The following is a 15064-nucleotide window of genomic DNA, read 5'->3' on the forward strand; positions in this document are numbered from 1 at the left end:
AACGTAAGCCTCATTTTCGTGCTGTTTTCTGCGTTATTGCTGTTGGCATCATCGCCGTTGGGTTCATCGGTGTTGGCTTTAGCAACATCGGCTGGGTCGGCGTTGGCGATATCGTCGCTGCCGATACAAATCTAAGCGTTATTTATGTGCCTAGTTCAGAGCTATTGGCGTTGGCGTCATCAGTGTTTGGCTTTTTCAACATTGACTTTGGCTTTATCGCCGTTATTGGCGTCGGCTTTATCGACATTACCATAATTGACCTGGCCAATAATCGGATCTGATATTCAGCAATTTTTTTTAACCTGATAGCAGATGGAATACATTAACTTAAAATATGTTGCTTCAGCTCTGACGAAACATGCAGTCAGGAGGTGAAAAGTATATTCGCCTCCAAAAGCGGTGCAATGAAGGTATGAAGTAGCAGCAGGTTTAAATACTCCAGAAAAGGACCTGCTCCTTGAAGTCGTACTTAAGTGCAGTGTTTGAGTAAATATACTTTGTTACATTCAACCAGTGCTTGAAACAATAGATGAAACATTGAGGATTGAGATTCGGTTACACAGACACACACACTTGACACACATGTGAGTGAGGATACAGCTGGTGAAGACATTGTATCATTCTCCAGTCAGTCGTGTGTGTGTGTGTGTGTGTGTGTGTGTGTGTGTGTGTGTGTCTTTTACATACGTCCACCTGAAGTGTGCACCATGTGTGCACATGAAAACTGCTCAATGAAGAGCTTCAACACCTGTCGCCCTCAAAGACCTATAACTTACCTCAAAGCCTGGAAACTTACTAAACACCAGCACCACCACCCCGACTCCTTCCTCTCCCTCTTCCCCTTTCTCTCTCTCCCGTCTCCGTGCTTCTGTTGTCACTCATAAATCACACTTTAACAGTCACATGAAGGAATGTCTGGCGCTGATTCAAAGCCATAATTCCTCCTGTGCCGAAGACGGTTTAAAACAGGCAGGAGACACCCGAGGAAAACACAAAATTAGCAACCGGTATTTTGAGGGAAAGGTTTACATGTACTTCAAAAACTGTGTGGGAGGCGGCGGCAGGGCAGACTGCATCGCCACATTTGTTTGTCAGTCATGTAAGCAACTTGAAATGGTTAAGTCATTCCAAGGCAGCTAACCATGTCTGAAACAGAGCAAGACTGTGGTGAGCGCCATCGATTTTCCGAGGCTCCCAGGGAAAATTTCCATAGCTGTAATAAAAGGAGTCACATTTCATTTGGTGCATCAGTTCTGCTTCTGTCCGAGCTGTTGGTGAATAATGCCGTCTGTACTGGCATCACTTCTTTTTTTAGACTAACTTACGCACAGGATGTGGTCGAGGTTGTAGCCTTAGCAGGAGTTGGCACTGTACTTAAAGGAGCAATTTGTAAGATATGGCCAGATGTTTAAAATAGTTTAAAAAAATGAAGTAACATTATAAATAGAGGGTAAAGTTTTGACATCGAGTGATGTTATCTCAGAGACCTGTACTTTAAGTGCTGTACTGCAGAGATGTCTACTGAGGTTAGCATGCTAATCTTAACAATAGCCCGCTTACAGTGGTTTCAGCTGGGAGATAAGTGCTAGCTGTTAGCAACAAATGAACAAAACAGACGTACTTCTGTTTTCCCGACTGAACCCCAACAACACACTGTTCACCTTCTGAATTCAAGATTATTTATTTTACCGAACTAGGGCGAGCTTAATGGATCATATTCACATGGCGGGCATTTTCCTCAAGGTGGGAATCTAAAAAGAATTACAAATTCTTATCGTCTCATCGCTTTCTGACTGATCAGCACCTGAAAAGACAAGAGGTATTTAAACATCTGGAGAGACATGGAACCATATTTCAAGGTAAAACAGCATCAGCTTCCTTTAGACGACAGCTAACGTCAGCGACCCACCACCTCCTAGCTAACATTACTGTTTGATATTGCTACACGATACATTTACGAAAAAAAATATCAACCCACGTCTTGGAAGTCCGGAAGTGGATGGAACCAAAAGGTAACGTTAGCTAGGAAGTTCTAAATATGTTGTTTGCAGAGAGTTGCAGCAGTTGTTGGTAACTTTGATGTCAAATTCTGGTCATATTTGTGTTTTACGTGGATACTTCCTTTCCTGCTATGATGTACATCATCTCCACTAGCCCGCAGATGGATGTATTATACTCTTTACTACATTACATGATGTATTAGGTACAGATAAAGCTATTCTTAGCAGCAACGTTCAAGTACTGTACATATTAATGCATTAATAGTTATAATCTAATTGTGTAAAGTCTATAAAATGTGTGATGGAAAGTATTTCTACACTGTACTACTGGATCTAAGTGAAAGGTTTGACTTGAGTAATTCTTCCACCACTGGTGAGGAGAAACTCGACCTCCTCGGAGCATTTCAAACTACCCTGCAACTTGGCCCCATGTTAAGAAAACATATGCAAGTACACTTTGCATGATGTCATTTTGGCTCTGGAGGGCAAAGGCGTTGATTATGCAAGCTGGTTGTTTTTGGCAAAGAAAATTAGGTCAATTATTGCTGTGACCCAGGGGTCCTATTTATTTAAGACGTTTCAGAAACAGAATGAGGGGAGAGGGGAGAGGAAGTGGCCCACGTTAGCCATGTTTGACACAGAACTTCAAATAAGGGCCGAAGAAAAGACCAAATGTGTGTAATTTATTAAGAAGTTTCTGGGTGAATAAAGGTGTGAGCGTGCAGATGATGTTCGCGTTCTGTTTAGGATGATCTGTTTCCGACTGAGAGCCCGACACCACTGGTAGCTGCTGAGTGACTGTGCTTTGTTGCGAGCTGATGTTGCAGAATGCACTCTGTGACTCCGGCTTGTGACATGTGCTGAGCTTGCACATTCTTCCTTGATTTCTCACAGCCACTCTTAATATTAAAAGATCATCTTTGTGCACATGTTTTTTTTCCCCCCTGTTTTCTTGTGCTGCTCTATCAGTCAGTCCCTTCTAATGTTTCTGCACGTCTCTCTGTCTGTCTGTTTTCCTCATCTGTTTCCCCTTCTGTTCATGATTCCTTTAATTCTCCTGCTTTTTTTATTTCTTTGTTTCTGCTCGACCATCTTTACTGCAGCCTCCTCCATAGACTTCCTTTGCTCTTATGCGCTTGTGTATTTCATCCAGTTTTCACTAAAACATAGGAATATTATGTTTGTGTGGCCTCTTCAGCTGCCTTTCCACCACAGAGGCTTTCCCCGGAGACCATGAACCTTTGAAGGAACTCAGCGCTTTTCCACCAGAGGGACCGGGGTCTAAAATAAGTACCGGCCGCTGCCCGGGGATTGTACTTTCCATAAGTGGTGAACATTTATATTTCAGCCACCATGTTTCTATATTTTGCAACTGCAAGCCAGTTTGGGTTTTGTTCTTTGTTGTTCAATACATCAACATAAATTAACATAAATAACATAAATTAAAGAAAAAGCATATGGCAGATGATCTGTTATTGTATAGCTGACCACAACAATGATGTGTAAAAACACGTTTTTCGTACGTTAGGGGACTAATTTGCTGAATCATCGCAGGTCTTTAGAGTAGGGTGGAAAGCGCAATTGGGCTAGGGAGCATTATAGTTCATCACTGTTTCCTATTAATTACCTCGACTATTGCAGGCCGCCAAAGTCGTATTTGCCCCGCCAGAGTTTCGTAATGATCCGAACTTATTTTCCACTTCTCAGCATTAAAGATCTCCAACATTTTGCTCTGTTGCTTCAGCTAAGAGACTCAAAAGGTCTGAGGCCCACTGTTAGTCTCACGTGTCCATCGCTGGATCCTTGTAAAATTGTTCCTTGGGCTAAAAACTTCCCGGTACTTTTTGGTGGAAATGTGGCTTTTTCGGCTTTCCTAGCCCACCATACACCCTGCCTGCTCATTTCTGCCAGTGTGGTCACTGTTGGACCACGATAAATCTCACTTAACTGTTGTGTTGGTAATAAAATCCTTCAGCTTCAGAATCTTTCCTATTCCAAACTATTTTAAAGTAATTCAATTAATGTTGTTGTCTTCTGTGTGTGTGTGCTGCCTCTTTTGGTTTAAGTCCCAAATGAAAAAAAAAAAACAAAGTTCTTTGAGTTTAAAAACAATAAAAATGGAACAAATTAAAACGAAAATAGAAATGGAAAATGAGGTTAGTTAAACTCACACAGTCACACAGTGGGTCACCTGCCAACGTGTCGTCCTAATAATATAAACAGCAGCAGAGCTCGACTGTGAATCTTCGCTAATGCAGAGAAGCCAAGCCTTGTCGAATGACTCATGATCTGACACTGAGTCATTACGGATGTGTATTGAACCAAAATCAAATCAATGACTTACTGGAAATGCTTTTATAATAACGTACACATAACTAAGTGACTTTGGTTGCCATTATTCTCAAAGCACCACTTAAGGCACAGAGGTTTAGTTTCCGCTATAAAGCCAGTGAAGACCAAAGAGGAAACTCGCAGTTACATTCAACTCGCAGGACTCGCATGTAATTTACAATATACCAAAAAACACATTTGTTTTTCCTCAATTTTTCACACGTTTTACACATTAGTAGAAGCCTGGTAGGCATCAGTTTGTTCTCAGTGCATTGAAGACGAGGCGCTGACCTGTATTCACATAGTTTTCTCTCGTCTAGGGGAAAAGAAAAAAGCTGTTTTCGCCTGTAGGCGCCAATAAAACAGCGGGTACTATGTATGGGAAAATTGAAAAAGAAAAGAATCCGAGATCTTGAGCGGGGACCCTTGTGGTGAAGGTCAATGTGTGAGAGGGGAGGGGGGTAACGGGTGTATGGGGCGATGATGATCGGGAGAAAGAGATGGTGAGCAAAGAAGAGCGCCTTTATATGGACCTTCTTTTTTAAAATGATGCGTTTGAATGGTCTCCCTGCACTGAGTTGTTTTGACTCCAGAACCATCTGATTATTGTTTACTGATGCTTAACTTTATTCAGATCTTTTATCAGGGAGTCGTTTTCCCACGATGAGCTCGCTTCTTTTCTCCCACTTAAACAGAATCAATCATCATCAGTGGTTTTGGTTCCATTGTTGTGGAAATGATACTGTATCTCCACTTTCAGCGGAGAAAATTAGACAAAGACACAAAAAAAAAAAAGGGTTAGGGTAGTAGTCACTGGAAGTTTTGAGATTGACTGAATTATTTACACCGTCGATGTGGGGTCGAGCTTGTGAACCCGATTCAAAAGTGGATGCGTTAAGCAAGGCAGCTACAGTGAAGTGGCTAAAAAAAGGGCAAAGTCCTTTTTTCTTTCAGTAAAACCACTAATACCACAGCGTCAAACTGCTATATTACAAGTAAAATCCCAGTATTTAATATCTTACTCAAATAAAAGTGCACATTTACAGTATTAGGATCAGAATATTAGTACTAAAGTAAAATGATATAATACTGAGGAAAATGTATATTACAATATATAAGTATTACTAACGCTGCAGCTACTACTAATCCATGACACTGTGTCATCCTGTAATCCAAGACTTATAATTGAAACCTGCTCTTGAGGATGCTTTCTGTGCGGCCGACCAACATCTGTTAGTCACCGACCAACAGATTATTTCCACACACATTTGTATTGACAACAACTAAGCTATCTAGTTAGCCAGCTAACGAGCTGTTGAGCCACAGTTTGTGATGTCTGTGTCGGTGCCTCCTGGAGTCTGTCAGCGGATGGAAGAATATGTGGATGAGACATGTGGATCAGATGCTAATCAGAAAGCTTTGCATCCCGACTTCCTCTCCACGCATCAGTGAGATTTCAAAGTTAAGGATGAGTTGGTAATTTTTTTGGCGTTTAAGGAGGCGGCTGCTCCTCAGTCTCGCTCATAAATCAACCTCATTCTGCAACAGCAAAGCCTTTCCTAAGCTCGTCTCAGCGGTATATATAAATCAGGCTACAATGGCTCCATGCAGGCTCTGAAGCTGTTCACCACAGCTTGATTCAAGATTTCCCAACTCCAAAAGATCGCCACCGCTGGGCTTATAAGTCTGCTATCATCACATCATGCTGCAGTGTGACCCTGGGAGTAAAAATTTTCGCATGTGTATGAGGAGGCAGCACTCATCCTAACATGATGAAGTGGAAGAGACTGAGAGCCTGCATGGACGCTCCAGAACAAACACGAGCTCTGGACAGTGGGCCGGTACTCTCTAACTATAATCCTATCAGAGCTGACCACGAACCCCTCGGGTGTGAGGCGAGCGCCGGGAGAGTGACTCCAGGCTTTCCATTACTTCTCTGTCTTACTGTGGTGGGAAGCTTGCGTGACGTTTATCAGATTTAATGTTTGATTTGTAGCCTTAAAGTTCAATAAGGAAAATACATGTGGTTCCATTTATAAATGACCGACTTCTGATTTTCGCTGGCGGCGCGGCTCCTGCGATAGAAATATCAATGTCAGTCAGTGTGCGACTGCTCGAATTCTTCCTAAAATATCTCTACAAATATTAGATGGATCACGGGGCAGTTTTGTATAGACATTCATGCTCCCCAGATGATGAAACTTTCTGACTTTACATCTACAAGTTGGATTGGTACAAAATATTAAATAGGTGTTCATGGTACCCAGAAGATGTACCCTATAGGGCCTTTCTATGTTTGCTTTTGGGCTGAAGAAATCTCCATTGAACAAGCAATGAGCAAATCAAAATCGAAACAACAGCCTGGATCTCCATCATGATTTGTTGCTGGTGCATAGTTTCCTGCAGTGTGCTGTCTTCAGTAAAATCAACAATCAAGCTTATCGTAATCTATGGTTGCGTGTGGTTTGAGTGAATGAATAACGTGTATTTCCTCCTTAACTCCTCTTAACAATCATTTACATAATGTGTTAAGAAACTGAGTGAGAGTTTGTCGTTTGGTTCACTTAAATGAGGTGCTGGTGCCCCTAAATGAAAAGGTTTGGCGCACCAGTGCGAGCTGAATGATGATGTTCGAGAATTTCCCCCTTGCGTGTTGACAAATGTTTTCTTACAGTATAATTTAGTGGCATTCAGTACGACATGATGGTGCTCATTCCACGCTTGTGTTAGCTTAACTGCACCTAAAGCGGAAAAGTCTTTCTCTCTCCTTAACCCTTCACTGCAATCAGTGATATCCCAGGGCTTAGGGGCGCCTTTGACTTTCACATGAATCCAGTCCTCGAGGAGATACAGGCCTATTAACCAAAAATTGTCCTTGTGAGACAAAGTGCTTTGAGGTACGCGGCAAAATGAGGGTTTACGGATGGAAGGATGAAGAGCTCAAAGGGAAAAAGGTCTGGGGAGTTTTGATTCATGGCTTCGGTTTAAGTGTCTTCTGGGTACGATTTAATTACCAGGTAAATCACTCAACATTTCCCGACTTGCCCAACACTGGAAAGAGGTGGCGGGATGGATGATTCAGTGAATCTGGCAGCGCTCAAACCCAGAGTGTCATGCAGTGTGTGTTCTCGTGTGTGTGTGTGTGAGACAGAGACGGTACGACGGTATTATACTTGTGAGGGCCTGTCTTGAGAAAAGAACCTGCTGATGGTTTAAGGGTCTGTGTGTACAATCAGCAAGGGTAAGATAAGGGTAAAGGTCAAGGTTAAGTATTTATTTTAAAGATTTATGGCCAAGGGGGTAAGTGTTTTTAAGTGTGTGTGTGTGTGTGTGTGTGTGTGTGTGTCAGACCTGACCTAGACAGTCTCGACCGCAGATGAACTGTCATCTTTTCTTTCCCCCTGACGTGTTATGATAAAGGGCTGTTTTATGTGTTGGGTTTTTCTATTCTCTCACTGCTCTTACATCATGCAGTATTTCAGTGCATTTTCTGTTTGTTTTCACTCAGCTGACATCCACCGTGTGTGTGTGTGTGTGTGTGTGTGTGTGTGTGTGTGTGTGTGTGTGTGTGTGTGTCTGTTGCAGTTTCAGCTCAGGACAACAACCCAGACAGCCCGAGACACAAATACAACTTCATCGCTGACGTGGTGGAGAGAATCGCCCCGTCTGTGGTTCACATTGAACTCTACCGCAAGTAAGAGCCCCACACCTGAACACGTGTGTGTGTGTGTGTGTGTGTGTGTGTGTGTGTGTGTGTGTGTGTGTGTGTGTGTGTGTGAGAGAGAGAGAGAGAGTGTGGGACGGACTGAAACACTAGAATTAACAGCCCACCTGTGTACTTAACCAGACCACACCAGGCAGTGGAGCACCTCACTCTCCGCTTCAGTCCTCCAGCGCCTTTTACTCTTCGTCGTCTCACCAGCTTTTAAGCTCTTTTATCTCTTCCTCTCAACCTTCCTCGACACCTACAGTTCTTTGACGGCGTCGTCTCTGTTCGGTCTGCCACCGCGACTTGTAAAGAGTTTCTTTGAACGTCTGCGGCTCTATTGATTTTCCTTTCTCGCGCTCCTTCCATCTTCCCCTCACTCACATCCGTATCTTGTCTTTCCCGTCGCCTCAGGTTGACTTAAAAGCTTTCCCCCTCCTGATGAGGTCGTGCTGTATATTAATGCTGAAGCATCTGTTTGATTTCCCCCATTACTGTTTATGTGTTTACTTAATCTCCCCAGCTCACCTCTGAATACCCACCTTCCCACTGTTTTTTTTATATCTACCTCCTGTTGACAAGATCTGTTCACACACACTCATGCTTTTAACTTTGCCCGCATTCAACTTTCGAGCCTTACACCACTGTTACATCATGTATTCAGCCTGTTTTTCTCTGAGAATGGACCCTGAAAATGTGAAGTAAATATAAACCATCCTCTGCTTCCTCCCACAGGATGACTTATTCCAAGCGGGAGGTGGCGGTGGCCAGCGGTTCTGGCTTCGTCGTGTCAGAGGACGGCCTGATTGTGACCAATGCCCACGTCGTGGCCAACAAGCACCGGGTGAAAGTGGAGCTGAAGAGCGGCGGCTCCTACGACGCCAAAATCAAAGACGTGGACGAGAAATCGGACATCGCCCTCATTAAGATCGAAGCACCGGTCAGTCAAAACCCAAGGCAGGGGCAGTGAAAGGTTTCCTGATGAAACTAAGTTTGCAGGCTTTACTAATTTTGTTGCAGCCTTTGTCATGACGGTCTCCCTTAAAGGAATAGTTCCATTTTTTAGGAAACTGATCTGATAAATATGGTGCTAAAGCCCGATGGTGATTAGCTTAGCTTAGCATACGGGCAAGGCGATCATGTCTCAACCCAAAATTTAACTGCAGAGCTGTCCAAAGAAATTGTTAATTTGCGTGGATGACAGGACACAACTCCCTTGGATGCTCACAAAATTCCCTGACCCTAAATGCCGTGCAACCAGCTATCATTCCTTTCCCAAAGTGCGATTTCTTTCAAAAACATAAACTTTGTCTCATTGAGATGTGATTGTTTTTACTGAGATAAGAGAAACATGCTGTTAGCTGAGCGTTCTTTGGGTCAGCGTTCGTTTGTTGGCTCTCGACCCAAAGAATAACATTAAGTCATGTCTTATCACAACCACCAGTACGGGTGAATACAAAACTGTGCTTCTGACCCTGCTTAATTTCAAGCAATGACGTCTCATATATTAATGTTGGAAAAATAACATTGCTGATCAGTTCAGTTTGTGGACCACAGAACTTCCCTCCACGATGACAACAACAGATGTGGGCAAATGTTGGTTTCACAAATGAGCTTTACATGTCAGGTGCAAAGAGAGACTTCACAAAGGTGCTAATGTTTCCAACACCGAGATCAAAACATGAACTCACTGTTTCGTTATTCCGCAATTAAAATGTTGCGAGATTTGACGGCCGGGGGTTTTGAAGAAAGCGCTCTAAATCTCGGAGATTGTTCAAAGCGCCAGTGAGGTAAAGCGAGAATGCAGGTGCAGCCACGCGGGTCTTTAAAAAGACAGCTGGATGGAGAGTCAGTCCAGATCCTGCTGGTGCTCAGACAACTTAACTTGCAAAAAAAAAAAACAAAAAAAAAACACACCCGACAGATATTTCACAACTCCTCTCACAAGCAGCTTGCCGACAGTGTCATCTTGAGCATCGATCGCGGTCTGCTGAGATTAGCATTCGCCTGTTTTTTCAGCCAAGGAGACGATCACATACATAAAAAATCTCGCTGTTGAGTCGCAACGGCCCAGAATATGAGCCCCTCACAGTGTTTCAGCTTAACAAACTTAAAGCTGGTGATGATATTTAACACAGAAGAGGTGAATATCTTTCTACACTTTGCAGCACAGGTCATGTAATTGCTGTTTTTCTCTCTCTGTCCCTCCACGTCCCCGTCTGTCTGTGTTTATTTCTCTGTCTGCTGGACGGGAGGGATCCAGATTACATGTTAATCACAGCGAACAGTCATGTGAAGGAATGCTTGGCAGACGTCCAGGGCCCATTGACTGCGAGTCGTAGCAGAGCTGAGTGCATTACGGAGCTCACTCTCATGGCTGGGTGACACAGCTGAATAGATGCTCATGACAGCAACACAAGGTGTATTACAAAGACCCCCGATTCTGAAAAGAGGTCGAAACACTCCGGTTTTTGTTCGGCCTGACAATGCGAGTGAAGAGTGCGGAAGAGAGCGGTGACAGACGCTTTGTTTCTGCTCATCCTTTAATGAAAGCTGTTCTGTCCGCTGATGACACACAGATCTTCACTGGGTCGGGGGGGGCTTCTATGTGTTTGTATGCATCAAATGTTCCGTGTGCGGCTGTGTAGATTGAGGAGCGACTCGCACAACGATGGAGACGCATGAGCGATAACCACCCGCGCTTGCTTCATTGCTGCAGAGGCCTTGCGGTGCATGCAAGAGATATTCCCCAGCCCGTTGCCTTAAAATGTATTTGTAGCATTCCTCTGCAGCTCTGCGGCTGGTAAACATCAGGTGATTGTAGTAAACCCAGTTTATTGCAGTCAAGTGACAGCCAGATGTATGCAGGGTGTGATGCTGGCAGAAAACACATTCACCATCATGAGTGTGAGTCATTGTGTGAAGCCGGAGCAGGTCATCCCGGCCGCGAGTCGGTGACGAAGCCCCAGAGGACCTGCGGTCACTTTGGAAGAGGCCACATGATTTAGACGGAGCCCGCATTTGTGCTAATGAGGGGAGGTCACCGTGTGTGTGTGTGTGTGTGTGTGTGTGTGTGTGTGTGTGGAGCCAGTGAGAGTTAATACAGGGGGGAAATTAGAGGATGAGTGAGTTATAATGAGAGGGCAGGAGGGCGAGCAGAGCTGTCATTTTGGATGCATTTCAAACACAGTCATCCAAAACCTATAGACGCAGGGTGTTTCATTCCAGTACGTAAAGAGGGATCATTTATACATTCCAGCTTTGAAATATGCTTTATACCGATGGTGCAGATTACTTACCTGGCGAGGCAGCTGGACTTGTGAGATCAAGTGATCACCTGAGCCACAGGGGTCCAACCAATCCACGTCTGGCAGCTATGGGTCGTGATGACTGGCGAGAGAAGCAGCTGTTCGTTTGAGAACAAGAGTGGTGGGACCTGAAAAGGTTTGCGTGGATGCTGCTATAGTACCAGTTATATCAGAGCTGTTATATCCTTGAAGTGAAGGAAGAATGCCGCTGAAGGCTCTTCTCAGTGGAAAAGATGAAGCATTGTCCCGTCAAAGCTCTCTCACAGTTCATCCTTGACAGCAGGTGACAAAGCAATCGTCACTCAAGGTCGACTTACTTGCTTTTTCTGTAGCTCTTGAATGTCCCATCAGTCTCCTTGAGTGGAGGCTGAATGATTAATGGAGAAAATAACTGACAGATTCATCAATAATGAAAATGATAAATGGTTGCAGATCGAGCTGACTATAAAACAGAGTAATCAAATAAGCCGGGTGTGCCAGCAAGGCCTGCTGTCGCTGCCTACTTAGGTGTTTTTGCTCTCGGTCATAATTTAAGTCTCGAGTGTTTTTGATCAAGTCTCTACGGAGGTAAGTGGAGTCTCAAGTCCTCATTTTTTCTGGCTTAAATCCGACTCTGACAGAGGACTTAGGAACTTGAAGCTCATCTGGATTTAAAAGTGTGAACAAGCATCTAAAGTGATCCGTCAAATGTATCTTCTCTTCAGTTTAAGCAGCTTTGCAGCTCAGAGCTTCAGTTTTTTAGAGAGATCTCTGTGTCTACAAAGCATGAATTGGGCTGCTTTGTAGCACATTTTCCAAATGTGAGTTGAGAATTGTATGTCTCGACGGATAGGCCCGCTGAATACACCTCTTTAATCTCAACTGCCTTTGCTCTCCGCTCGTTGCTCCCTCGCGGCGCTCCAAAGGCTGATTGCTTCACAGATGATCACTAAACAATTGCTCTGGTTTATGAGTGAGAAAGTTGAAAGTTAAGTTTTCCCTGAGCGTAATTATTCGCTTCTCTCGTCTTTCTCCTCCATTTTTCTGTGTGAAATTGGAGTTTATTGGTAGCAAGGCCCGGTCCGTTCCTGGGGCTGTGGTCTACCCCTCCGCTCTGGGGAATACATTAGTCTGTCTACAGCAGCTGGAACTTCAGAGGGGAAGGAGGGGGGCTCGCTTGTTCCTGTGTAGAGAGTACGGGGGGAAAAGAGAAAGCAAAGAGAAACAGAGAACGCGGCAGCGATGTGGTCAAGGCCTGGAAAATGGATCCATGCGTCTGGAGGACCACGTGAGCTAATAGGCTAACGAGCGCTCTGTGTGATGTGGCACAGTGGAGATAGAATTCAGGTTTAAAGCCTCTCATTAACCCCATTCTCTCATTCGGAATTTGGATACAGTCACATTCACTTGGAAGTCTTTTCAATGAATTGGACGCGTTCACGTTTACCTGGAACGACTCACTCTGGACTTGAAAGCGCGCTGACTTGGAACAAATTAATTTAATCACATCAACCTGCATTGACTCCCGCAGCCTTGGAAGCATCAGCTCTGTTTTGGAATGACTTCAGTGTGCTGTGCGGGGAAGTTTCCATATCATTCCAGAGCATTTCATTGGCACTGCATGTGCAGTCATTAACCTGAGGTCTGTGTGCTTTATACTGCGGGTGCAGCTGAATGCAGTGAATGCACTGATCCTCAGCTTTTGTTCATGCAGCTCGAGCGTTATTTCACTGAATCGATTGTGATGAACTGACCGTTTGCCTAAACCAATCCCCCCAAACAGTGATCATAGCTTAGCAGATCATAGCTTAGCCACAAAAATTGCGTCAGATATTTCCACCAGAACCAAAAAACACAAGAGTGTAAGCAACTAGCTGGGCGAAGAGTTAGCATATCATTAGCTAACTGCGTTATTTCACTAGTTCACTGATGTTAGCAGATCTGTCCTGCTCTTGAACAAGTTTAAACACAGATAAACATGTTAGCTGACATAGCGCCAAAAACATCAGCTAATCCTCATCCTCAGAGGCTTTTCTCTTGTAAATGCTAAATCTTTTTTCTGTGTTGCTCATCCAACTATGTTTTTCTCTTGTAATCATCCAAACAGGGTTCTGTTAGGATGCTGGAAGCACATCTAATGCTCCTAAACTCACAATCCTCTTAATATGACACATTAACCCTCTTGGAGTCCAGATGGTTCTGTGTTCAATATGTTTCCTTGGGTCAACAGGTTAAAATCACTCAGCAGCAGCTTACAGCCTCCTGATGTTCTCCTTGAAACCTTTGCTCTCTAATTTTTGGGCAGGACTGTTTAGTGAATTTAATCTCTGTCTATTCTTTTGCAACTTATCTGCAAAGATAAGTTGCCCGTACCAACGTCTTGTTGTGTTAGATTATAACATGGGACACACATGCCTGGAAACACAGGGATGAGCCCAGAATAAAAGCAGTTCATCCATTTTCCCTTCTGATACTGTCCCAATCACACTAGGGCCAACTGTAGGCTACCACGCAATGCGAAACCAACCTTTTATTTTCATGATGACTTTTTCCAAAGAACGCTTAGCTTAGCCTCAGTCTGTTTAGCATGATACCATGTACGAAGACTTCTTGAGAGCCTTGACGGGGCTCTCATTTTGAAACAGGTCAGTCATGTCACCAGCTGGGGAGATTCAGGCCAATTGTACAAAGCACAGACAAGACAGAGCTCACTGTGCACATGGTCTGTGATGAGCCCTCTTAAGCTGATATCAGCTACACTTGTTCAAGGTTTTCTGTCTAAACCTTTAATGTCTAAATATGCTGTCCTGCAATTCAGGGGCAGATGTGAGATTTGACTTCTCATCAATATTGTCACAAAATGAAACCAAAACTTGTTATAACCCCCCCGTCTCCCTTAGACCAAGCTAGCTCCGGCTCATAAATTATCCGAGCAACCGATGTCATTTCAGCTTGCATAATCAATATTTGCAGACTAAAAGCTAGAATTTGCTTCCTGAAATCAAGGACTCATTTCAAAAATAACTACAAATTGTAGCGATGTTGAGTGGTTAATTTGCCACCATTATCATACGTGCCAATGCGAAAATGGAACCAGCGGCGGATTTGGTACGGATAAGTTGTTTTCAAAAGGAACTGAATCCGTCTGAAACTGTTAGCTGTGACTCTAAAGAACTGAGACATTAACTTTACCCTCGCGCTAAAATCAGATTTCTGAGGGTTTCAGTGTGGCAGAGGAAAACTGGCCTCCTGTTTCCCATATGGTCCCCCGAAACAATGGCACTGTTTGTCTCTGCGCTACCCATCACCCAGTATTAAGAGTCTCAAACCATTCTGTCTGGGAAATTTGCCTGATGCTGGTTTGGACTGGGCTATTATTGGAATTTGTATATGTGTGTGTGTGTGTGTGTGTGTGTGTGTGTGTGTGTGTGTGTGTGTGTGTGTCTGTTTATGTGCAGAGAGGAAAGAGAAGGACTGCGCCTCCACGTGTTCCTGCGTTTATCTTTATCTGTCTATCAGCAGCATCGGGTAAATGTTTCCCCAGGAAGTGAGATATATGTCCACGTTTCCCCAGATGATGTGTGCTGACAGACAAAAGCAAACTTGCAATCAATTATTCAAATCCACAGCGGGCCCATGTGTGAGTGTGTGTGTGTGAGTGTGTGTGTATGTGTGTGTGTGCACATGGATGGGTTTAAGGTGGCTCGCAGCAGGGACATGGAGGACACGGTCCATTGCCA

At 43.9% G+C, this 15064-nt stretch overlaps 1 protein-coding gene across 1 annotated transcript in view; it reads left to right on the forward strand.

The window, feature by feature from the left end:
• Positions 1-15064, forward strand: part of LOC119033653 (serine protease HTRA1A-like) — a 30363-nt gene that overhangs the window by 1809 nt on the left and 13490 nt on the right. Inside the window, exons 2-3 of the mRNA XM_037124030.1 lie at positions 7917-8025; positions 8773-8977. Coding sequence (XP_036979925.1) covers positions 7917-8025; positions 8773-8977 — 314 coding nt within the window. The remainder of the gene's footprint in view (positions 1-7916; positions 8026-8772; positions 8978-15064) is intronic.

The sequence above is a fragment of the Acanthopagrus latus genome, chromosome 15 (assembly GCF_904848185.1).
Source record: "Acanthopagrus latus isolate v.2019 chromosome 15, fAcaLat1.1, whole genome shotgun sequence".
Classification (NCBI taxonomy): domain Eukaryota; kingdom Metazoa; phylum Chordata; class Actinopteri; order Spariformes; family Sparidae; genus Acanthopagrus; species Acanthopagrus latus.